General features: G+C 39.4%; 1 protein-coding gene across 1 annotated transcript in view; it reads right to left on the bottom strand.

Annotated features, from left to right (window-relative positions):
* Positions 1-1,041: 1,041 nt before the first annotated feature.
* Positions 1,042-24,628, bottom strand: part of Dkk2 (dickkopf WNT signaling pathway inhibitor 2) — a 97,056-nt gene continuing 73,469 nt past the window's right edge. The window contains exons 2-4 of the mRNA XM_052731580.1: positions 11,655-11,805; positions 7,112-7,267; positions 1,042-3,306 (exon numbers count right to left, since the gene is read on the bottom strand). Of these exons, the coding sequence (XP_052587540.1) occupies positions 3,056-3,306; positions 7,112-7,267; positions 11,655-11,805 (558 nt within the window). The 3' untranslated portion in view covers positions 1,042-3,055. The remainder of the gene's footprint in view (positions 3,307-7,111; positions 7,268-11,654; positions 11,806-24,628) is intronic.

Raw genomic sequence — 24,628 nt, 5'->3', positions numbered from 1 at the left:
TCTCTAGCATTAATTTTATCTACAACAGAGTACTGGTAGGTCATCTGGCCTTTTGAAAGATCTTTGTTCTTAACTAGCCTGAATTTGAAGGAAGAAAGAAATATAATTCAATAATTGTTCCCCAAATGATAAAAGGCAGTAAGGTACTTCTTGGTTAAGAAAGGAAGATGAGGACATTTGTCCCTTCTCAGAGCATGTCATTTAGTGGAAAAGAAAAAGAATGTCACTCATAGGATTGCTGGAGTCTAAAAATACATTTTCACAAGGAAATACAAATGGTCTCAATTTGAGGGAATGAATGACTGAGAATACCCTAAGTGACTGATTAAAATGATGTGGGAATTGTTCAGTCATGCTTCTGAGATCTTTAACTCTTTCCTGCAGCCCTGGGACTGTTCTGGCTTCATTAAGCAGCTATAGCTACATGTGAACCATCCCACTTTGTCACAGAATGTCTGCTTTTTGCATTTCTACACACAATAGAGCATGGGCTTTTACATCCACCTCAGTCTCATGCTGAGCATTGTCAATCAAACATTCCTGACCCTTAAGGCTCAGAAAGCAGAAGAAAAACCAACTTGCCAGGAAGTAGACTGGGGTTAATACAGGCCCAAATAAATGGACTGATTTCCCTCCGCAACTGTAGCAATTTCATAGGATGTAGAAGTGAACGAATACACTAAACATACTGGGCCTCCATTTTGGAAAATTTCTCCTAAGAGAGAAGGTTACAGGGACTATGGCAGCTGTCTTCAAGTGTTTTTGAAGAAGTTTGTAGAGATCTCTTCTTTAAAGAGGGTCCTGAAGGCAATGGAAGAATGAATGGATGAAATCACAAGTGGGAGTATGTTGGTTTAACTTTATAATAGCAATTACAGCCATTTTGTCTTGGTAACAATAAGCTGGGCCACCCTGTGGTGCTGACATTCAGATGACTCCCTTTCAGGCTGAAGACTCATACCACACCCAGTTGAAACTCTAAGAACTTAGGATTCTGTGAGCAGTTTTTTCCCCCCATAGGAAGACACAAGGCACTTCGCGTTCAGTTTTTTGAAAGAGAAAATTTTAATATATTTTATCTTATTATACATTTCCCCTAAATTACAAAGTCGAGAGCTGCAAATATATTCTGCTACAAAGCTTTCTGTAAGAAACATCTCTATAAGAAAATACATCTCATTAACATTTCCTGTAAATAAATTATTTCAAATAATAATTTTTTGAGAGGGTGAATATAAGGGAAATAATGTGGGAACTGGATTGTGTCATTGCTGTGTAGGAAATTCTGACCAAAATGTTCCATTTTCACCTCACCAAGCTCATACAACAAATTTTGGCTTTTGGAAACATTAGCTTATGATTTTTTGCTCTAGGATACATATGTGGAGCACAAATCATCATCATCCGGGCAAAATGCATATCAGAATCTGAAACTCCTAAGGGGCTGTACTTTGAGATTGCACATGGGATTTAAGTAAAGCAAGAAAGTGATGTGGGTATTCAAGACCTTAAGTAATGGCATGATAGCCTTATGTTTTTTTGGTATTTTGTGCTCTAGACATAATATTTAGAACTGTGTTAAATCACAAAGTAGTAAAGTGGTTTCAGAGAATTTCTATAGATTGGAGATGTGTTGATTTCACTTGTTATTGCTTTTTAACTCTCTCAATAGTTGCAGAGAATAGAAACTATGTCTTTGGTAAAGAAATTCCATTGAGAGGCTAGTACAGAAACTTCTGAAAGCATCATCAGTTCAAAGCTTAGGGAGGACATTGGTTTTTCCTGTATTGCTTGGCTTAAGAGAACCCACTCTTTAAGGGCCTCTCATATTAGATTTTACAACCTCAAAACTGTGAAATATTTTGAGGGTAGGGAGGGCAAGTTTCACTGCACTGAACTCATTTGCATGGTAAGTATCATGAGGAGAACAAACCCGACGGAGAGCTTCAAGTTTGCTTGTGGACCCTCTGGTGTCAACCATAAAAATTCAGCCTGTGCTTCAGACATGTGAAACTAAAGCCTGGAAAAATGATGAGGTTTCCTCTGCTTCCCTGCTGTGCTCCACACAGTACAAATATCATTCAAGTCCCTAGTGTCAGCCTCACCCTACTGGTCTCTAGCTATGCAAAGATAAATGAATTTAGCAGTCTAGTTCTATCACGTGTAGGGGATGTCAAAGCTTTGGCAAAACAATGGTTACTCCATTATTCAGTTCCCCACATGTGTTGGACATCTTTAATGTTTTTGCAATCTGTGAAAATTCTGCCCTGTGCTTGTACCACACAATTAATAGCTCTAGCTTAGATAGGCGTACATTTGAAACACAATGCCATTCCTTCACAATGCAGGATCTGTTTTTGTCTTGCATCTGTCTTCATTAATTCAGGCGAAATTAAGTTTTTGAGAAAAGAAACGAGTGGTATGAGGAGACACATGTTTATCTTTTTCTAATGTCTAAAAGACATGCTAGTATCTTGAAGTGATATGGGAAATATTGACTGCCTTTTTCTCTTGTCTACCAAGGCCTTTATTTGAGAAGTCAAAGCAGAGTTCCAAATTAAAAGGTGTTTTTTGTGATGCAAATTAATGACGTTGCATATTTTCACTTCCTGTTTATCTTCTTTTCCATGTTTTAGAAATTATCTTATGTCAAGGGACAATGAGAATAATTTATTAAACTCTAACTTTGAGCAGAAATATGGCTTTAGGTTATTTTTATAGCCATTGCCAATCTGAAGGAAATGTCCGCTCTAGCTCAAGCCAAACTCTTGGAAAATCCCATGGCATTTGTCAGTAATTTCCGTGGTGTGCTTTCTTTTAATAATAGCATTTTCACAAATGTGTACATTATTTACATAAACAAGTTGCATAATGGAAACACTGGTTGTGCTTTGGTTTTCACTGTCTCTACTTCCTTCAGTCCCCTCTCTCTTGTGCTCCAGATTCTTACCACATTCCTCCTTCTTCTGCATTCCAAACTGGATTTTTCCATCATGCCATAATGCATTAAATACACAAATTCACAGTCTGATAGAGCTAACGCTCCCAGTGTCTGTCAGATCTTCTGGCACACGTGGAGTCTGGCTTTGGAGGAGTAGGTAGCATCTTTCCACACTTTGCAGGACAGGCCCTTTGCACAGTCACACCTCTGGAAAATCTCCAGCCCATGAGAACCTTTCTTGCGTTGTTTGGTACAGACTTCCCCCTGATGGAGCACAGGTTTGCAGATTTTGGTCCAGAAGTGGCGAGCACAGCAAAATCCATCAATGCAGTCTGATGATCGCAGACAGGGGTCTCCTTCGTGTCCTGCAGAAAACATGAGCATAAAGGAGTACACGGGTACTTGAGAGCAATTTCTCCTTTACAATCAGAATCACAAGAAATGCTTTCACTTATATTATATTGCATTATATGGCTACCAATAATGAAAAACCTTGGATTCCTACCAGTTTATCTCTTTATTCTCATAAGTTTGCTTTTGTCTCTTTCCATTTTCTACCATCTGAATATGGCATTTATTGAACAGCCAGACTGTGTTCATTTTCAATGTCATAGTCTACTTTTTTCTATTTTTTTCTCTCTCTGTGTTAATGGGTGTAGTGTACATATATGCATGCTTTTTGCTTGTATGTGAGTGCATGTATGTAGGGGTGTGCAAGCACGTGTGTACATGTGAATGTGAAGGACCAAGTGTGATGCTGGGAAGCACCTTTTATCATTCTCTCATCTTATTCTTTGAACCAAGATCTCACAGTCCAACCCAGAGGTAGCTGATATGGCGAGATTTGCTAGCCAGCTTGTTAAAGGGATCTCCTGTTTCAGTTTTCTGAGACTGGAATTACAGACAAGCTGCCACACCTCACCTCATATTTATAGGGGTTCTGGGGATTGGAACTCCTGTCCTCAAGTTTGCATGGCAAGCAATTAAACCATGGAGTCAACTCCCCAGTCTACGGTCTAACTTTAGATATTTTCCTGATGATTTTCCACTTATGGGGTGAATTAGAGGAGAAAAACTTGGTTTCAAACTAATGAACTTGATGTCTTTTCAACAGGCCTAAACAAAGCTGTGACTCAAGAAAGCTGAAATTTTCAGGGACTCTTGACACCATTTATCAGTTGAGTCCAGCTGTGAAAGCAGAATTATTAGCACAGGTTATTTAATACAGAGAATTGGTCACATGTGTGGTGGTTGAACTAAGAATTATAAGAGATGGATCAGCTGCAGGAATTTACTAGCACATTTAGGCCAAGAGACCCCCAAGGAGCAGGTGATGTCAGCATCCAGGGGCTCGATTCACTAGCCAGAACCTAACAGCCCCACCTGGAAGCAACTGGAGATTGAACGAAACACAGTCATACCAGAATACCAATGCAGGCAGTGAGAGTAGGGAATGGTTTAAACCCAGCCAAACGCATCTGACAAGGAGTGGTAGGGAATACAGCCTACAAGAAGCTGTGAGATAGAACAGAGCAGAGAGGTGACAGCCAGCTGAGCTCAGAGCCATCAGGCTCAGGAGCAACCAAGAACTTAGTTAAAAACATGTGGGATTCCAAATCGGGTTAGTGTGTGCACACACAGAAAGATTAAGTCACCAAACAGTACCCTCCCACACACATCTTTGTAGCTAGAGTTTTCCTGCCTGGCCCACAGTCAGGATAAATCTCTCTCACCTGCCAGTCCCACAACCGCTCAGACCCGACCAAGTAAACACAGAGACTTATATTGGTTACAAACTGTATGGCCGTGGCAGGCTTCTTGCTAACTGTTCTTACAGCTTAAATTAATCCATTTCTATTAATCTATACCTTGCCACGTGGCTTGTGGCTTACCGGTACTTTACATCTTCCTTGTCCTGATGGCGGCTGGCAGTGTCTCTCTGACTCAGCCTTTCACTTCCCAGCTCTATTCTCCTCCTTGTCCCGCCTATACTTCCTGCCTGGCCACGGGCCAATCAGTGATTTATTTATTGACCAATCAGCAACACATTTGACATACAGACCATCCCACAGCACATCTTGGCTGTAATGATTGTGTTTCAGTGTTAGGCAGGAGTTGTCAGACTTTTGTGTTAGTTGCCCAGCTAAAAATACATTAGGGTTCTGAGGCTAAATGATCTGTAAAACTTAGCCATAGAAAATGTCTATATGCATGGGTAAATTTCTGATTTCATGAACCATTACTTAGAAAATCCAGTGATGCAGATTAGGTTCAAAGTCTGTCATGTGACTACCTGTGGTCCAAAGGATTCTCTAGCATCCTTGATGTAACCACTTCCACTGTAAAATTTTGATGCAATTCACTAGCCATGGCAATGTGGTGTTATTTTGTGTGCTCTAACAAATAAAGCTTGTCTGGAGATCGGAGTGCACAGCTAGCCACTGGAGGTCAGGCAGTGGTGGCACACACCTTTAATCCCAGCACTTGGGAGGAGGAAACAGGAAGTGATATGTCTACGGGGAGAGGGGGAGTGATAAGGTGGTATGGAGACAGGAGCTCGACCCCTTTTGGTCTAAGGATTTGGCAGAGATAAGAAGTCTCTCTAGTGGCTGGCTCCTTTACTTCTCTGATCTTTCAGCATTTACCCCAATATCTGACTCCAGGCTTTTATTAAGACCAATTAGGATTCACGCTACAATACAACACAAGATTTCTAGTTAGATTGAAATAATTGGTAGATTTTGAATAGTGCTGTGATGTAGATGTCTATTGGAATGAGGAAAGACACACATAATGGCTATATAGGAATTTGATGAAACAGAAATAAGAGGTTTTGGAAATAATTCAGGGTCTTGGTAGGTAAAGCAAAATAATAAGAGAAATTACTTGCCAACATTTTTAGCATTATACATATGACCACTATTGGTCCAAGCTACACCAGTAGGTCAGATCTTCTCCAGGAGACTGGCTCTTTAGAAGATGAAAAAGTGGGGAAATAGTTTTGTGGTGAGAGAAGCTTTGGAAATAACAAGTTTACAAAAGGAAACTAGGTTTTCACATCATGGATTCCCAGAGCACCGCAGATCATCAAAAATTCTCAACAACAGGGAGATTATCTGTTACAAAATTCTTGAGAACACTGGGCTTTTTTAATCATGGACATCTTGAAAGAGGAATACTTCACAGATACACATGGCAAAAGCTCCTTTGAGTATAAGTATACTTCATGCTTTCAAAATTTTATTATTAGTAAAATAATTTACTATTACTAAAATAATTTCCCACTATTCAAGTTTGTTATTGGTGAGTAGGAGGAAGAAGAGGACTTTATACTGATGACTCACTCCACTACAAACCAACTGTTCTCATAGGTTGGCTATGAATAGCAAGTCATATGATTGCTTAGTGAAATCTACTTCCTGAATCTGCAAAGGTGAAAAAATGGGCAGGAATTGAATTGCCAGCAGCAATATTTTCCTCATGCATTTCCCACAATGCTTTCTCTGATAGGTTTGGACCATACAAGTTTGTTTAGAAGATTTCATCTCAGTTTTCATATGAAAAGAGAGGCATGCTTAGAAAATAGCGTGGCAGGTCAGGCTACTGCCTTTCTCATAATATATACTTTCCAACAATTCTATGAAATCTCCAGCATTTTCAAAATTAAAAATTAGTAAACTCAGTTTAAAATTGTCCATTAATGAACATTTTCATAATGGATTCATTGAACCAAAGAGAATTAACTATCTATGTGGGGTGGTTTGAAAGACAATGGCCCCCAAAGGGAGAGACACTATTAGGAGGTGTGGCCTTGTTGGAGTAGGTGTAAGTTTTGTTGGAGGAAGTGTGTCACTGTGGACGTGGGTTTTGAGGTCTCATATATGCTCAAGGTACCACTTCCTGTTGCCTGTGAATCAAGATGTAAGAACTCTCAGCAGCTTCTCTAGCACCACGTCTGCCTGCATGCTGCCTTGCTTTCTGCCATGATGATAATGGACTAAACCTCTGAACTGTAAGCAAGCCACCACAATTAAATGATTTACTTTATAAGAGTTGCTGTGATCATAGTGTCTCTTCACAGCAATAAAAACCCTAAGACACTATATTTTCTTTTACTTCTTTATAAAAGAAAGAAAGAATAAACAAACATGGAAGTATAGGGAGTCCTACCTTTAATATGAGACATCTTGGTGTGTGGCCTTCCTAGATTCTGCCATCCTAGGTCATGGTTGGAATAGTGACCATGGTTCCGATCTCTATGCCGAGTGCCATCCAGAGCTGGAATATGAGGGGTCAGGATGCTCTCAGTGACTGGGATGCAGATACCTGGAAATGAAGTTGTAAACAGATCACTATAACTGGTGATATAACCTGTGATGTTCATCCTGGTCTGTGTTCGGACATTTATATCTGTGTATAGACATTTATGTGTCTATTTCTTAATCTACCTACTATGTATCTATCTTTTTATCTGTTAGTTAATTCATTCATTCATTCACTTACTTATTAAGGATAGAATAATTTGGCTCTGGAGCCAAGCTTCCTAGATTTTAATTTTTCCTTTTCAAGATCAAATGACATGGTGCAAAGAACAACAAATTAGGAATAAAGGCAGAATGAATCTCATCAAATTATTGTAAGTATATGCAAAGTACTTAGAATAGTGATGTGGTGTAGAATTAAATCAGTGTCCACTATTTCTTTTTTCAAAAGTCATCTGACCAAGGACCTGTCCAAGGTCCTTTTTGTTTATGAGCTAAACAATCTCAGTCAAGCCTACCCACTTCTCACATGGTGTGAGGTCTTTGTCTGCCCCTTCGGTTCCTCTTTAAGATATTCATAGTAGGTTTATTCTTAGAGACCAGAGAAGGCATGACAATATAAGCCTGACTGTGTCATTTTTTATGACTAATAATTCTAACCACCTTCTGCAATTATTTAATCAAGTGTCTGTGATTGCTTTCAGTACATTAATAGTGCTGAATAGATGTCTGCCTATCAGCTCATTAGGCTTGAGTGCAGCCAGGCTGCAGGTGGACCAGTCATCCCCTCACCTAGTAAGGATGCCCTAGGACATCTTTAATATAATAACTATAATATGAAACTCCTGTGTGTGGGTACCATCAAAATTGATAAAGGTTCGATTTGAACAAGGGAGACCTCTTAATTAGAGGAGGTGATAGTTCATCAACTAGCATGAACATCCAATTTAAACTAACTTATACCAGTAACACATGCCTTTTCATTTAATCAGATAACAACTTGCCAAAAAAGGAACATCCCCAAAAAACCTTGGAGAAAGGTTTTTGTTTTTGTCTTTTAGGAGAATGAAGGTTAAGGAATCTGAAGAACACTGGACAAATGAGACAACTGAAGAAAAGGGACAAACCATCTATCCCAGGAAACAGAGTGAAATGGCGTATGGGTATATTATCTAAAAAATTTTGTCTTCCTAAATGATTGTTTCTACTTTTCTCTAAAGATTTAACACTATTGGTCTTCTAATAATCCCAGTTCAATTAAAATTTAAAGCTGACTTTGGAGATGGAGAATGGCTCTCTCCTTCTTTAAACTCAAGCATGTTGTTAAAAGGAAAATGCAAACTCCCTGTATCATGCCAGAAGAAAAGAGCCATCTTCTGCTATGGGACAGGAGAAAAGCCAAATTAATTAAGGGACTATTCTATTACTAATCTCAACTCTTTGATTCTATTCTGATTCTTTAAACTTTTCTTAAAGTATGAATTTTATATCAAAATTTACAAGATTAATATATATATAGATATATATAGATATATACATTTTAAACTTTGCTAAGATATGAATGGTCATATAGAGTACTAACTAATTCTAGAAAGAAAAAAAGGCTTCAATTAGGTGCATATATATGTCTTTGTGTTCAAGTCTCTTATCAGTTTTCTACAGGAATTCATGGCCAGGCCTAACATCAACTGAAGTCTCCAGGAAGAAGATGGGGCCCCACAACAACAACAATTCCACGTGGACAATAATAACATCACTAAGCTGACAAACATCATCTACAGATCAGCTTTGAACTACAGAGTGCTCAGAGCAATTTTGAGAGGGCTAGCTGAAGATGATCCAGTCTCAAAGACTACTTGAATAAGGATTTGAGATAAACCCTGAACTTTGGCATTATACACAGACTGGATAACAAAGGATATAGTTACCTTTCCTAGAATTTGACAATTAACCTAAAATTTTTCTTTTCAGGATAAAGATACCTTCGCCAATACCCAACAGGAAGCAATTTTAAGAATACGACTCCCACATTCCCAAAGAGGTGGGGTGGGGTGGGTGGGATTTTTTTGGTCTTTTAATGGGTTTTGGATCTGGGATAATTTTCATTGATTAGGGGGTTTTGGTTACAAGTTGTTGTCAGGGGTTAGGGATTTAGCTCAGTTGTAGAGCGCTTGCCTAGCAAGCACAAGGCCCTGGGTTCGGTCCTCAGCTCTGGAAAAATTAAAAAAAAAGAAAGAAAGAAAAGAAAAGAAAAATGTAAATACTTTACATTGGATTGGATTGTTTTATATTGTATTCAAATTATATATTGAAATGGATATTGTTAGAAAATGCTATATATATATTTCTAATTGTACTTATACCGTTCATTTAACAATGTAATGCAATTTTCTGATCCTTGAATGTTATTATTACCAACTACTAAGATATAATAAATGAAAGTTAGTAGTTAGACATTATAATAGAACTTGTGGTCATATTAAGTATGTTTTCAAGATTGAGCAGATATATTTTAGATAGACAGGTCATCTTCAAACCCTTCAGAGATCTACAGAATATGGCATTTAAAATGTTTTAATAACTTAGAAAATTTTTCTTTTTTTATGACTATGAGACATGTTGGGTCCTGGCAGTACCAATCTGCTTCAGAGAAAATATGGGCATTGAAAAAACTGCAATTGGAGTTAACTTTCATTGTGGTAAAAGTTAGCCACTGGACAACAAAGTATCCTCGAATCAACTGCTGACAAACAGGACAGACAGGACACAAAACAAAGGACTACTGATTCTTGCCAAAACAAGTGTGGTTATGGCTTCATCAAAAGGCATCTTCTGAGGCCAGGACAATATAGCATCATCCCTGAAGTGGCCTTCGCAATCCGGAAAAGGTACAGTGCCCTTTTCTTCAAAGGCAGCTGAACAGGCAGTGGGTCGATGGCTTCTGATGTGCAATGGAACAGCAGCTGAAACAGTTATTCTTGAAGAGTAACTAAGCTCATGCCTCTCAATAGTAAAATGGCATTTAATAGAGGAATGTGGAGAAGAACGGGATGCTGAGATGAAGCCACATACACACATAGCCAAGAAGAATGGACAGCTGAATCCAAAAAACATCAACAATTTCCAGAATTTAAAATCCTGAATCATGACTTTGACACTAGTGGAATTCAGGTGTTTCTGGTACATGGACTGCTCTCACTCAATGTGAGGTTGAACTGTTGACCTTGTGTACATCCTACTTCACAAATGAGTCTGTCAGATACGCTAAGCCTATAGGCTGAAGATGATGCCCCAACACTGTGGTGAAACCTCAGATGACTGTCCAGGCAGCTGGTTGTTTCTGTCAACTCACAATTTTTTGGAAGTTGCTTGCATGTACTTCCTGTTTTTATTTTTGTTAGCTAATATTTCCTTCTTGGGTCTCTGAGGGAGTTGAAGATTAGTTAGTTATAGTCGAAGATTAATTAGGATAGAAAGTGAATTAGATACATTTTGGACTTACCAAAATAGGATAGATAATGGAATTATTTTCTCTGCATTTGTCAAATACAAATGAACCAGACATTGTTTAGGTATTTATTGCTTGTATATATTGTATATAGTTATTGTACTTTTGTATATAGTTTTTCTTATGTTAGCTATAAGCTTTTTCCTTTTTTCTTTTTATTAAAATAGAAAAGGGGAAATATGATGATATTTTATTTGTATTAAAATGTTATTTGTATGTTAATAAATAAATTTGCCTGGGGGTCAGAGCTATTAGCAAGCCATAGCAGAGCCGGGCAGTGGTGGCATATGCTTGTAATCCCAGTACTTGATAGGCAGAGCTAGGTAGATCTCTGTGTGTTCAGGGATTCAGCCAGCATTGGAGATACACGACTTTAATCTCAATACCAACCATAGAAGACCTGGAGGTCTATACAGACAGGCCGTGACAAGGTGGTCATGTGGTTGGGTTTACAACCAATGAGAGGGTAGAACAGGAACTCTATATAAAGACTTTAACACAGGAAGTAGCTCTCTTTCGGAGAGGTAGGACCACTGCAGGAGGAAGGGTAAGGTTTTAGCTCTTAGCTCTGACCTCTTGGCTTTCTTCTTTGCATTGGTTCTGTGTTTCTTATTTAATAAGATGGTTGGTTACATCTACACCTGTGAATCTGGTCAAGGGACTCACAACTACACTTGTCTTGGTATTCATGCATTTAGGAAACAGAGCATTTTGTGATTTTGCATACAACACTGCAATTTTGCAACAGGAAGTGGCCAGACCTCGGGAAGCCCTCAGTTTGGAAGGTGACTCTGGTATCTAACACTACACAAACACTCAAACCCTCCCAGTCCCGAAAGGCTTATAACTCAGGGGTCCAGATAAAGAAGCATTAAATCACCTTAGGACAAAGGCTTCTGAGAACGAAAGAGGCTGCTTAATTAACCTTGATGAGATCTCTTACCATTATTGCAGCGGGTACCAGGGCAACACATGCCATCTCTATGGCATCGTTTCTTTTTCCTCCGACACACCATACAGGCTGATGATCCTTGGTGGGGACTGTGACAGTATCTTCCAACTTCGCACTCCTTATCATTGCTGCAAGGGTAGGCCTGTCATCAGATAGGAAAGAAAGAAAGGCGTGAGGTCCTTGGATACTGAAAAGGCATCCAGGCAGCAGCCTGAAGAGAGACTAAGTCACATTTGTGGTGCCTGAATGAAATCACCCTAAAGTAAAAAAGCACCTTGAAATTAACATGCCCCATGCATTCTCACTGGCCACCTTTATACTGTATACTGGTAGGCACCTGCTGCAAGTGACTCCGGAGGCTCAGGAAAAGGTCACTGTTGAATCGCCACTAACTGCAGAACACACAATCAGCCTCACCACTCCATTCCCACCTGCTATTGAGAGAGGAGGAAGAGTAAAACAGACAAATGATTGTGCTGATTGGTATCTGCCCAGAGAACAAACACTTCTAAGAAAAACTCACACTTCCTGCCTGTGAAAGGTAAGGAGAAACTCTTACAGATGATCTGAGAAACAACCTGATCTGCACACAACACACAACACCCCCCCCCCTCCAAAAACAAAAACAAAATAAAGGACCTTGCCCTCATCCCTACTTCCTCTACAGAGCAACAGCAGTGTCCGCATAACCAGAAGGATGCTGGACTTTGGTCACTGAGAGTTCTCACGAAGCCCAGCAAGGCATCCCCCTCTCACGATCTCCTTGCAGCAACTATAGCAACTATGCCTTCAGTTTGTGCAGAAAAGACAGGTTATTAACTCATTTCTCCACCAGCGGTAAGTCCTGAAAACTACTTGAGCTGTGTGTGATAGTAACTCCCAAAATAAAAGTAAAATACGGACTCCAGTTACATACACCCTGCCTTTTGGAAGTTCTTGGACCATTTATCATGTACACACTCAGGAGACTGTGATATCACACAGCACACTTAGACTGAGCATTGAGATAGGTTCTCCCCCACCCTTTTTCTTTAAAAAAAAAAAAAAAAAGGTCTAATTACTCAGCCTATGATTGCTGGAACTCACCTTAGACCAGATTAGTCTTGAACCTTAAACTTGTGACAATTCTCCTGCCTCTGTCTTTAAGTAGTGGGATTATGAGCAAACATTACCAGGCCTGGCCTCCTTTTATTTTATTTTTCCAATTTTTTGAGAAATATTTTAATTTTTAACTACCAATACAAATCTTATTTTTGAAAGCTTTGACTTTTGCTTTGAAGTGTGCACAAATGATATAAGGATGAAACTGTGGATAAGATGTTTGTGTCTCTAAAATAATTATTTTGGTTTGGGTGTTTTCATTATGAAATCCCACTTGATGTCCTGACCCCGCACATTGCGTATTTCCTTTATCCTCTCTGCCTTCCTTCCTTCCTTCCTCCATCCCTCCCTCCTTTCCTCCCTCCCTCCCTCCTCCCCACTTTCTGCTCCATATCTGCCAGGTACATCTCATCATCTTCAATTAGAGACAGGAAGTAGAGATGAAGTTTATGTGTGAGTCTGAGGGAAAATGGATTTTATCACCATTACAACATCTTATTTACCCTTGAAAGAGTAGCACTGGGAGCCACTCACGTCCCTTTGAAAGTGATTTTAAATGATTGCACAGTGGCAGTGTGCCATGCATCCATAAGATGAATGTGTGCTATCAGTCCACTTTACGATTCCTAGGTTGACTTTCAAGAATCTGAACGAAGCTGAATTCACGGTAGTGGGATGTTTTTCAAGAACCCAGGACTGACAAAAACCAAACCAATGTCACTTCCCGCCTGGCCTTGCCACACTCTTGCCCCCAGGCATGTTGCCATCTTCCTATTTAGAGTCATTAATTTTAATTGAAACACAATTCACATGTTTCTGATTCATTTACATTCATTTCATCAAATTGTTTTGCAAGAAACATTTGATGTCTTACAAGTCTTTCCTTTCTCAAAAATAGGACATGTTCTCTCGTCCGAAACAAACATGTGCCACCTAAAACATCATGTGCTATTTACAACTCAGCAAACTCTCAAACGGTTCTGACTAGATGTAACACTGGGCTCCATCCATAAAGAACAGACCGAATTGGAGAAGCAAGCTGATTGCTAAATTTAGTTTATTTATCCGGAAAAATGTTCTTAGGTTGAAGAAACAGTGGCATTGGCAAAGACAGTATTTGGGATGTTTTTGAAATGTTATAAATGTTCTGTGCTTGGGACTGAATGCCCATACCAAGATTCTAGAAGGAAGAGTTTGAAAATTTGATAGCAACTTTTAATAATTTTAAATAAAAATACAACTTCTCCCAAAGCTCATAAAACTTTTGGCCACAGTAAACTATATGAAGTAAAATATGTGACTATGAACACGCATATATTCCATAAATGTTTTCAAAAAGGGGGCATAATAAATTGAATGAAGTGAGTTTGAGAGAAGCAAGTGATCTTAGGAGACATGCCTTGCTTTCAAAAATCAGTGTCCCCAGCACAGATTTATTGAGGCATAAAGCCTTTTTAGCCTGATCATTATCAAGAAAACAAAACATAAACTGTAGGCCTAACATATTAGCAACACATATGTATCAGCATTGGTGCATCACATTTCAGCAATTTTGAATTCCCTCCCCAGAGCTGAGGACCGAACCCAGGGCCTTGCGCTTGCTAAGCAAGCGCTCTACCACTGAACTAAATCCCCAACCCCACAATTTTGAATTTTGGACGAAGGTATTTCAGCACTACCATGAGGGCTCAGTCATATCATTTCAGAGGTGTTCTTTTGTGTTTATTTTTCTATTATTAAATTGTGTTGATGGGCATAGGAGTGACTGACAGGACTTCTGGTGAGAAAAATATACATAAATATAACTGCCATTTAGGAACTTTCACAAGAGGATCTTTACTTCCCATTTACTTTGGTCTCGAAAGGCTGTCACTTGGCTCCCACTTGAGGGTAGCATTGTGGTAAACATAGAGCAAGTTTGAGAGCCTTTGCCAAAGTTTCAATTTAATGTTAATAACATGCTTGCCTGGTACTTGTTTTAGAGATTTAAAAGTAAAAGGCTGATATGTTTCTTACTGCAGCAATTAATAGCAGTGGTGTTTTTACAGCTTTCTTGACTTGGTCTTTAGGCGAAGAGACTAGATAACCATGGTGTGGGAGGACCAGTGGCAGTCTACAGGAAAACCAATGGCCAAGTGTAAGAACCAGAGTGAAACTTGCATTCTCTCTCCACTAACTACTTCCAGAACTGATTAGGAATCCCGTTTTGTCAGCATTCACAATCACTCACTACCCAGACTCAGGCATGGTTAGGATGTAAGTTAATTAGGGGCACCTAAGAAAAGGAGATGATTTGCCATAAATTAAGAATGTATGAGAGCAGTCCAGGATCAGGCCAAAAAACAAAGACATTTGTCTTGCCCCTTTTTAGTCTAAATATAAAGTCACTTCTATAAATAGCTACACCAGTGATCATTATAACCATGACAGGAGCTTTAAAAAAAAAGAGTAAACACATTGGACACAGATTGAATTGAAGTCTATCAGAAACCAACATTTCTCTATAGTATGAAGAGTTTGAAGTCCATTTCCACCATGCTAGTTTGGAATAATTATTTATAGTTTTAGCATTAAAGTGAGGAAAAGACATTATGTAACTTTTAGAGATAAATAGTATGCTCAATGGTAGAGAATTTGAGTGTACTGAACTTGCCATGGCATCAGGCCTGAGGTATCAGAACCAAGAGCATGTTATGGGGAAGGTTTCACACCCGTAGAGATGAGGTTGTGCATTGGTGACCTCTGTGCTGAACACAGAGATTGTGAAGGTAAACTTGCCCACATTTTTCTAATGCCAACAGCCTGTCCTGCAGCAGCTGTTGGAAATTCAGAAACCTGTAGGGAAACACAGCCGAAGCTATGACAATGATTCCAGTTCCTGACAACAGTTTTAACTGATTGTAAAGCAGAGTTATAAGCAGAAGCCTGCCATGCAAATAATGACAAATAGAATTCTAAGGAGCAAAGCAAAAAGGAAATGTAGCCGTTCCATCTTATTTGAAACAATTAAGTCTTTTCCCCCCCTCACTTATTGTCAAAACTTGCCCTCACTTATTTCAAGAGTAAGGGTCTATTAATTCAGTTTTACATATAGGATTGAATTTATTATTGTGTTTGTTTTTTGTTTAACTCCCCATCCCTTTGAAATGTAACCACTAGATCAGTTCTCTGAAATCATGAGGAATATTGCTTCAGGTTTCTCTACAACATTGACCAACAAATAGACCTTTGGCCACAACCGAACCTCCCACATTCTCAAAATAATGATATTTTTCCTGTTTGATGATGGGGGTTGGGGGTGGGAGAGAAAGAGACAGAAACATCCCACATTGTTCATGTGGGATGGCTGGCCACCCATCCGGATTCTTGCAAGATCGACCTACTTTCGTCGTTGTTGTTTTAATCTAGACAATCTTTTGTCCCCTTGAGCACTGTTTGTAACAAGCACGGAAGTTGGCTGGAGCCAGGAAAACGTCATCAGCTGGGCAGGCAGAAGACAGCCTGTGGGGGTTGGGGGTGGGGTGGGGACAACCCAGCTGTGTGAATGAAAAACATTTGAGTGGATAGAGGGCGTAACAGCGGAGGGCTGGGGATAGGAACATATCTTGGGGCTCTGCGGTCAAAGCAGAGCAAGGCTGGCCGTCACATATGGGAAACCACAGCCTTTTCCTAACTTCTTAGAGGAAAGGTTAGTTTCCCAGGTTATGACACTCCACCTGGTAGATTTTTATTTCTTCGAGTACATAAGGCACACTACTGCCAAGGCATGCAATTCAAAACTGCATGGGAAAACTGCACCACGGGAGTTGTGTGTGGACTGTACCCCAGTCTGGTTATGGACAAAGTGCTCATTATCTCCTCTGTCCACTATTATCTCTGGGTAAGCACCTTTGAGGACTCATGAGTCAGGATGGGAGGAATGTGCTTTATTAAGTTTGAGATAAAGAGTTCAGATTCTCGTGGTGCTATGAAAGCTTGGGTTCTTTCAAACAGCTGTCTGGCTCTGCACTCGGCAGTCAGCCGTCACTGAGCCCTGGTGGACTGACTATCAGTTATCTCCCAGGTACTTCTAAGAGCTAGATCTGTAATCTGCAATTGTGTGGCTGGCTACTCTGAAAATATGCTCTTACACATTCAACATCTAAAATTTGTCAACACGTGTTTTCTTGCTTGTCTCATTAATATAATGCTTAACGTTAAATATTTTGTTAACATTAACTTCCCAGTAATTTAATATGGCTCAATAAAATAGATAAAAACAGTATATTCATCATAAAATTAATTGCAGTGTATTTTCCCCTGATCACTTCCCCTTCAATTAAATATTGTGGCTTACATTCAGTTAAATTTTGAAATGCAGAAGTCATCATCACAACTTTGAATGCTTTGCTTCCAGATTTTCCACGATTTCACTTCAGAATTCAGGATAGGGGCCAGAAAGATGTCTCAGCCTGTAAGGGCACTTGCCACCAAGACTGATGACCTGGGCTCCATCCCTAGTGGAAAGAGAGGACAGACTCCCCCAAGCTGTACTCTGACCTCCACATGTACATGTACGATATGGCACATGCACGCCCATTCACACACAAAATAAATAAATAATAAATGTGGCAAACATTTTTAAATCAATGATAACACAAAGAGGAAGAGATTTTCAGAGAGAATATTAAAAATAATCATTCTGAGATCTCCTGAGTAAACTGGGGGCGGGGGAACAATAGAGGATAGGGGATGGGAAATGAGAACATAAGGGAACTGGATGGTTGAGCTGGAACAGGGACAGAGCGGGAGAGCAATGAAAGAGATATCTTGATAGAGGGAGACATCATGGGGATAAGGAGAAACCTGGTGCTAGGGAAGTTCCCGGGAATCCACAAGAATGACCCCAGCTTAGACTACTAGCAATGGTGGGGAGGGTGCCTGAACTGGCTTACCCTAGTAATTAGATCAGTAGGTACCCTAACTGTCATCATAGAGCCTTTCTCCAGTAACTGGTGGAAGCAGATGCAGAGATCCACAGCCAAGTACCAGGTTCAGCTCCAGAAAGTCCAGCTGAAGAGAGGAAATAGGAATTATATGAACAATGGGGGTCAAGATCATGATAGGGAAACCTACAGAGATAACTGAACCAAGCTAGTGGGAACTCATGAACTTTAGACCAACAGTTGTGGAGCCTCTGTGGAACTGGACTAGGCCCTCTGCATAAGCCAGACAGTTATATACCTTGATCTGTTTAAAAGGCCCCTGGCAGTGGGTTCAGGATCTATCCCTGGTGCATGAACTGGCTTTTTGGAGCCCATTACCTATGGTGGAACACCTTGCACAGCCTTGATGAGGGGGAGGGACTTGGACCTGTCTCAACTGAATGTACCAGGCTTTGCTGACTCCCAAAGGAAGGCCTTACCTTTTCTGAGGAGGAGATGGAGAGTAGGTTGGGGAAAAACTGGGAGGGGGAAAGCAGAGGAGGAATGAGAGGGAGATCTGTGGTTGGTATGCAAAATGAATAAAAAATTCTTAATAAAGAAAAAAATTAAAAAAAATAAAAACATTCAAGTCAAAATTCAACCAGGTGATACATGTCTGTAATTCTAGCAGTAAGGAGGCAGAACAAGAGGATTCCAAGTTCAAGACCAATCTTGGCTACATAATGAGTTCAAGGCCAGTCTGGACTATATGAGACCCTATAACACACACACACACACACACACACACACACACACACACACACACACACACAAATACATAACATTAAAATGTTAAGAATTTTCCTATATTTCCATCTATAAAGTGTTAAAGGATGCGTAACCTCAGATGTAACTCCAGGCAATTTCAAGAAGAACCATGGATGCTAAGGATCTGGAAGCTAATTTAATTAAAATAATGTGTGCTTCCGGCATTGCTAGGAGACACAATCTCACAGGAAACTCCCTGATCCTCTGGCTCTTATACTCTTTCTGCCCCCTCTTACACAATGTTCCTTGAGCCTTGGTGCAGGATTTGTTTTGTAGATTCACCTGTTGGAACTGGGATATGCAGCTGTGCACTTGGGTTGGAAATGGTTTGGCTGGTCGTGGTTTTATATAATTCTCTCTCTCTGTTAGAATGAGATGTTTCATGGATCAGAGTTGAAGACTACACTTGTATCTGAAGATGTGGAGCTATCCCACAAAGTCTCACCAACATAACAGCCTGAATATGAGATGAACAAGACAACAACAGATGTGCCGAATTGGAAGGGGTAAAGACCACAAGGCTGCAACTTTACATAACTACTACAGGACACCTACAGAACTACAGGACTACAGGAATGCTCAGAGTGGGAAAATGTAGTCTTCCTCCAACTAGCTACCTAATACTGAATGATCACACTTGAAGCATAAATACAGGTGACGTTATACAGACTGAGCAGGCTGTATTTGAGGACATATATGTATACATAGATGCATGGACAATAATCAATAAAAAAAAGCCATGAATTTGTAAGAAAGCAAGGAAGGGTATATGGGGAGGCTTGAAGGGAGGGAAGGAAATGGAGAAATGATGTAATTATATTATAACCCCTCAAAGAAAAGAAAACAGTGAAAAACCAACCAAACAATGACAAAACAGCCACTGGATCAACATGACTGAGTCTACATTAAATTTAGTTTCCTAAGAAGAATAAATAAATAACTTAGGCTGTTCATTCCATTACATATATTTGTTTTAAAGAAAAGATAGAAAGTTGAATTTTGACACAAAGGTTACAAGACAGGAGAATACCTGCTAATGCTACCGGGGTTATTAACTAGGAATCATGGATCTCTTCTAGTAGCTTGGAAATACATTAGTTCCCCAATTAATTCAGAAAGTCCCACCAAGTGCCAAGAGGAAAAGTTAATTCTGTAGAATAAAGACTAGGTAATCTCTGGCTTGTTGTGCTCCACTCTGTCATTTTTCTAAAATTTCTTTTGTATTTGAGATTATAATAAAAATGTATCATTTACCCCCCCTTTCCTTCTCTCCCTCCAAACCCTGGCATATAATCCTTCTTGTTCTCTTTCAAATTCATGGCCTCTTTTTTTCATTGATATTGCTACGTGTGTGTGTGTGTGTGTGTGTGTGTGTGTGTGTGTGTGTGTGTGTACATATATTACTAAATATAGCCTGCTCAGGCTGGATAATGGCACTCATACAATACTCACATGTCTTCAGTGCTGACCACTTGGTATTGGATAACTAATTGGTATGCTCTTCCCTGGGGAAGATTATTTTCCAGCTCTAGCATTTCTTAGTTGCCTGTTGCTCTTTTAAGCAAAGAGAGATTCTAAGAAACTGTGTGAACACATCTCATATTCTCCGCTATAGCATACATTACCCATCATGGAGTGAATGGGAGAACTAACTTTTCTGTCTGGTCAGAGAACTAACGGAAACCTAAAGGATGCAGTTTACCTGGATCTTCAATTTTTTTTTTAATTTTTCATCCCTTCTCCCCTCATTATGTTTAGCCATTCCCTCTCATTCAAAATGTATAGAGCAAACTACTCCTGTCTGTGACAACAGCAATGCCTTAGCATGTGCACAGCTGATGAGTCCTGTGTGTTCTGTGTGTCTATTACCAAGTCCTTTATAACTCAGTGACTGCCTGAGTATAATTATCCAGACTTAAACAGAGCAGTAAAGTGCCCAACTTTCGGTTCTCTTCAAAATGTCTGGTTGACATCAATAATAAAAAAAAAAAGTCATCATAGTCTTACAAATTTGCCTGATTTCATGTCTTTAGAAATATATTGTGGTAAAACAGATTTTATAATTGTACTATTTGAATTATGCCTCCAGATTAATTTGTTTTATGACTCTAGGATAAGTTGGTAAGTTTCATATGTCCCTTGATAAAATGGACATATTTCCTTAACTTCAACAATGCTTACCTGCTTACTTAATCATGAGCATTCCATAGATTGCCTTTAAAAACTACATACTCATGGACATTTTTTTCCAGACACTTTATTTCTATTCTGAGATTGGATGGGGCCCAGGAATGTCTTTTAATAAATTCTATTCTGATGAACACACAATAAGGGAGGATATGGGAAGAGGCATGGCTTCAGAGATATTGCATAGATTAATGGTCCACGTTTTGCAGGTATCACACAAATGACAGCAAGCTAGACAAGTTATGAACCCAACACTTTCTCTAGACAGACAAGGGCCTAAGTGGGCATTGTTTACATGGCAACAAGGGAGTCTAAGAAAGTGACCCACTGGCAACAACTATTTCCAGAAAGGTTCATTTTTATTCCTAGTACTCATCCACTGTGCTTGGGGGAGAGCTTGGGAATTTTCTAGAGCTCTATGAAAAGTAAAGGAAGAGAAACACACACACACACACACACACACACACACACACACACACACCCCATCATGCCGTGGACTCAGACACTGTGGATGGACTCAGAGCTGTCAGCACGTCCATTATTGCTGCATTGTTTCATATCCTCATGTGGTATACACCTGTGTCATGTTGGCAATGCAAAACTATGCAGCTTCCTTTGTATTTTATATCCTGAGGGGAGACACAAAACAAATAGCTTTCGTCCCCATACAATATATGAAAGACAGGTCATGTGAACATCCGTTAGTTTGTGTTCTTAGTATGGCATTTTTCATTTCTCAATGAAAGGTGCATTTATATTTAAAAGTGGATATTTAGGTGGACATGAAAACATATACTATTAACTTACTGCTTTAAAAAGACTTTCATGATAATAAAACAGACCAAGGTTGGTAACTATTTCTGTAACTATTTTCAAAATATAAATACTTGGTAATTTAAATGTCAAATGTGTTGGTGACCACATGTTTGCTTACATTATCATGAATTTAGAAAATGATGACATGACAGTGCTGTGTGTGTGTAATTGCATACATGAATATGTGTGTGTAGAAATCCTATCAAATTATCTCAGGAAATGTACCAAAGAAATACGTGATAGTTTACCCATGGGAAGGTAGACAAGGTTAATACTGAGAATAGAAGAAAAGAGAACATTTAGGTTACATGTAAGCTTTTAAAAATATTTTATAATTTGCACTAGATACGTGCAGCTCCAATTATAATTAATACAATTTCTTTAAAAAGCTAGTATTTGAAAATTTAAAACAGAATTTCTTACTTGTTGAGGTATGCCTTATGTTTTTGTTTTAGGAAAAAACAGTTTTCCTTAATCCAAAGCTTCCTACAAGAGCTTCAAGTAAAGGCTCCCCAAGAAAAGTGTTCTGAATGAGTTCATAAATTTCACCTTCTTGGAACAATAAGACTTCAATTAAACATTCAAAACATATTATCACAAGCATACAAATATACACAATGCATTGCTCTAACAATTGCTTGACTGGTCTAATGTTTGTTAGTATCTTGGCTGATTTCACTTGATGCAGAGCAGTCAAATGGGAGTACCTCTCTAATCTTGTTGAATTCTCTTTCATTTCCTCCAGGAATTAGGCCAGACGAAGTCAAGTAGCCACTGGCTACATTTTATTCTAATTTTGAGGAAACAGCTGATACAAGCAGATAAAATTTGAAAGACTGCTCATTTCTGGTCAAAACGATGAAAAGAAAGCCCAGAAAAATATCTAACTTCAAGGCACAAGAACTTTTTCCCACATCTGTTAAGAATGCTATGAGTAAATACTGAAAATGATAAGCTGTTCCTATAAGAGCTTAGAGCTTGTAAAGAAGATGACACACAACGTTTATCCCTCCCGGTGTGCCAGTGTGGAGAGGCAATGACTTGAGGAGAAGCTCTTCCAATGTTTATACAGAGCATTACAGCAAGAGCCGGACTCTGCCCCTAGCATCAGATCGCATTGACTGAGAAACCTTTTATTACCAACACAGGGCAAGGCTGTGATTCACAGTTTACCACGGGGAAGTATGGGAAAAGCAATTAGACCAGAACTATATCTCTAGCCAAGATATAGGAGCATGTAGATACCTTGTTCTAGCAGCCACAAGATGGAGGACTAGAATAAGCCACTTGCCCATTAGGAAGAGAAAGAAATGAAGCTATCTCATATGATAAGAATTTTACCAGCCTTAGTCTTTTGCGAATTTTAGCCTGATGCCTGAATTCATGGTGTTTACATCCTGGTGTCTCCAGTCTGTCCTGTGTACCTTGTTAATGAAGGATCTGTGTCCTGTCCTGCCTTTGTTCTCCGATGTTTGGATTGTCCTGTTGGAAGATCCCACATAGCAACCTATGCACAAGACATGCCAAGTACACTCACTTTGTCCATCGAATCACTTCTGAGTTCCACAATCCAAGACAACTGGGAGTGTTTGAAGCAATTTCAGAGTGTCAACTTCATGCTAGGGTAAAAGCCTCCCGGTGGAGGAGTGCTTGACTTTCTGACAGATGAAATGTGACAGTGGCCAGGGTCATTTTTTTTTTTTTGAGACATTTTAAAGATGACCGAGTGGAAAAGCCTTAGACTGGAGAATAGTTTCAGTTTCTGATAATAACAATAATACTAGCACATGTTATTTATTAAAATAAAGCACTTTTCCAAAAAAGTCAGTATCTCAATATACATATGGACTTAGTTCTCAGTCTCATACCCCTATGAACCAATTTAAATTCTTACTGTGTAGAAAAAATGAAGGAAGGTCAGCACACATGAGGTAAGGAGATATGTGTCTCCAGAACAATATGGTATAGAGACATCACTCACTGGGTTAGCATCAGTTTCTATGAAAAATTTCTTTCAAAAGCTTTGGAAAGGAAGGAAATCATAAGCCAGATGATGGATGTTTGGGGTTTTGGTGACCCTAGTGTTCAAATATCAGCCTCAGAAATGTGGTACAGCTTGTGATGACATTCTCAATGTGTTAGTAATCCCAAAGAGAACATACTGAAGACATTGGTCCCCCCACACCACCCACATCCCAGGGCATCTGCTTTTGTGTGGTGACCCAAGCATTCTCAGTAGAGCAAAGGGGGTCAGAATATTTGTTACCAGATTAAACGACAAAAAGAGAAATAATGTTTTGGGTGTAAGTCATTTTCCCCTCATTCCATTGGCTCTTTCTGCCTGTGCAAAGAGTATGCTCCTCTGTTTTTCTGCAGCTTCTATTTGTGGGCCCCTGGGCATTACTAAGGATCCCCAGATGTACTGGCATCGAACTCTTTTTAACACCTCCATGTCTGACCTTACATTCCAGCAGCCTTTGAGACAATAAAACAAAGTATGGGGTTTAAAAATGTGAGTACAGGAGAAGGCAGTAAGGAAGAAGTAGAGTGCAGCTAAGAAACAGGAGTTCCCACAGGGATAGAGATGGGCTTGTATTGCCTCGAAACAACCAGAGTGCTTCCCTTACCAACAGGAGGTTCATGAAAAGGGTAAATGGAATTTTTAGACAACAATGCTAGGGTCATTCTAAAAATCTTTCACTTTAAAAAAAATTTTCACCTCATGCCATACATTCAAATGTGTCCAGAGCAATATTTAGAATGCTATACAAAATCTGTCCAGTGTTGTTTGATCATTTTAGCCAAAGAAGAAGAAAGCTATATTACAATTAAGATTCCCAGGAAACATTTGTTCTTGGCTTGGTGAATCTAGTTTCCATCTGCCTTCCTAGGATTTGTGTCCTGCACTCCAGTTACATGGACTATATGCATATCCTCTAGTCAACCCCATTCATGGCTATCTGTTTAGAAACACATTCTTTCTGCCAAGAACACCTTTCCTCCATCCCATTTCATCATTAGGGTATTTCTAGCTCATCACTCAAAGATTACATCAACTTACTTCACTTTTGGGCAACTCTCCAGGTTGAGTAGCCACCTCCAGTGGAGATGGATTTGACAGTTATATTG

This window comes from Peromyscus californicus, unplaced genomic scaffold, assembly GCF_007827085.1.
Source record: "Peromyscus californicus insignis strain IS unplaced genomic scaffold, ASM782708v3 Scaffold_9__1_contigs__length_137607984, whole genome shotgun sequence".
Taxonomy (NCBI): Eukaryota; Metazoa; Chordata; class Mammalia; order Rodentia; family Cricetidae; genus Peromyscus; species Peromyscus californicus.
The sequence above is the reverse complement of the archived record's forward strand: the minus strand, read 5'-3'. Positions and strand labels throughout refer to the sequence as shown.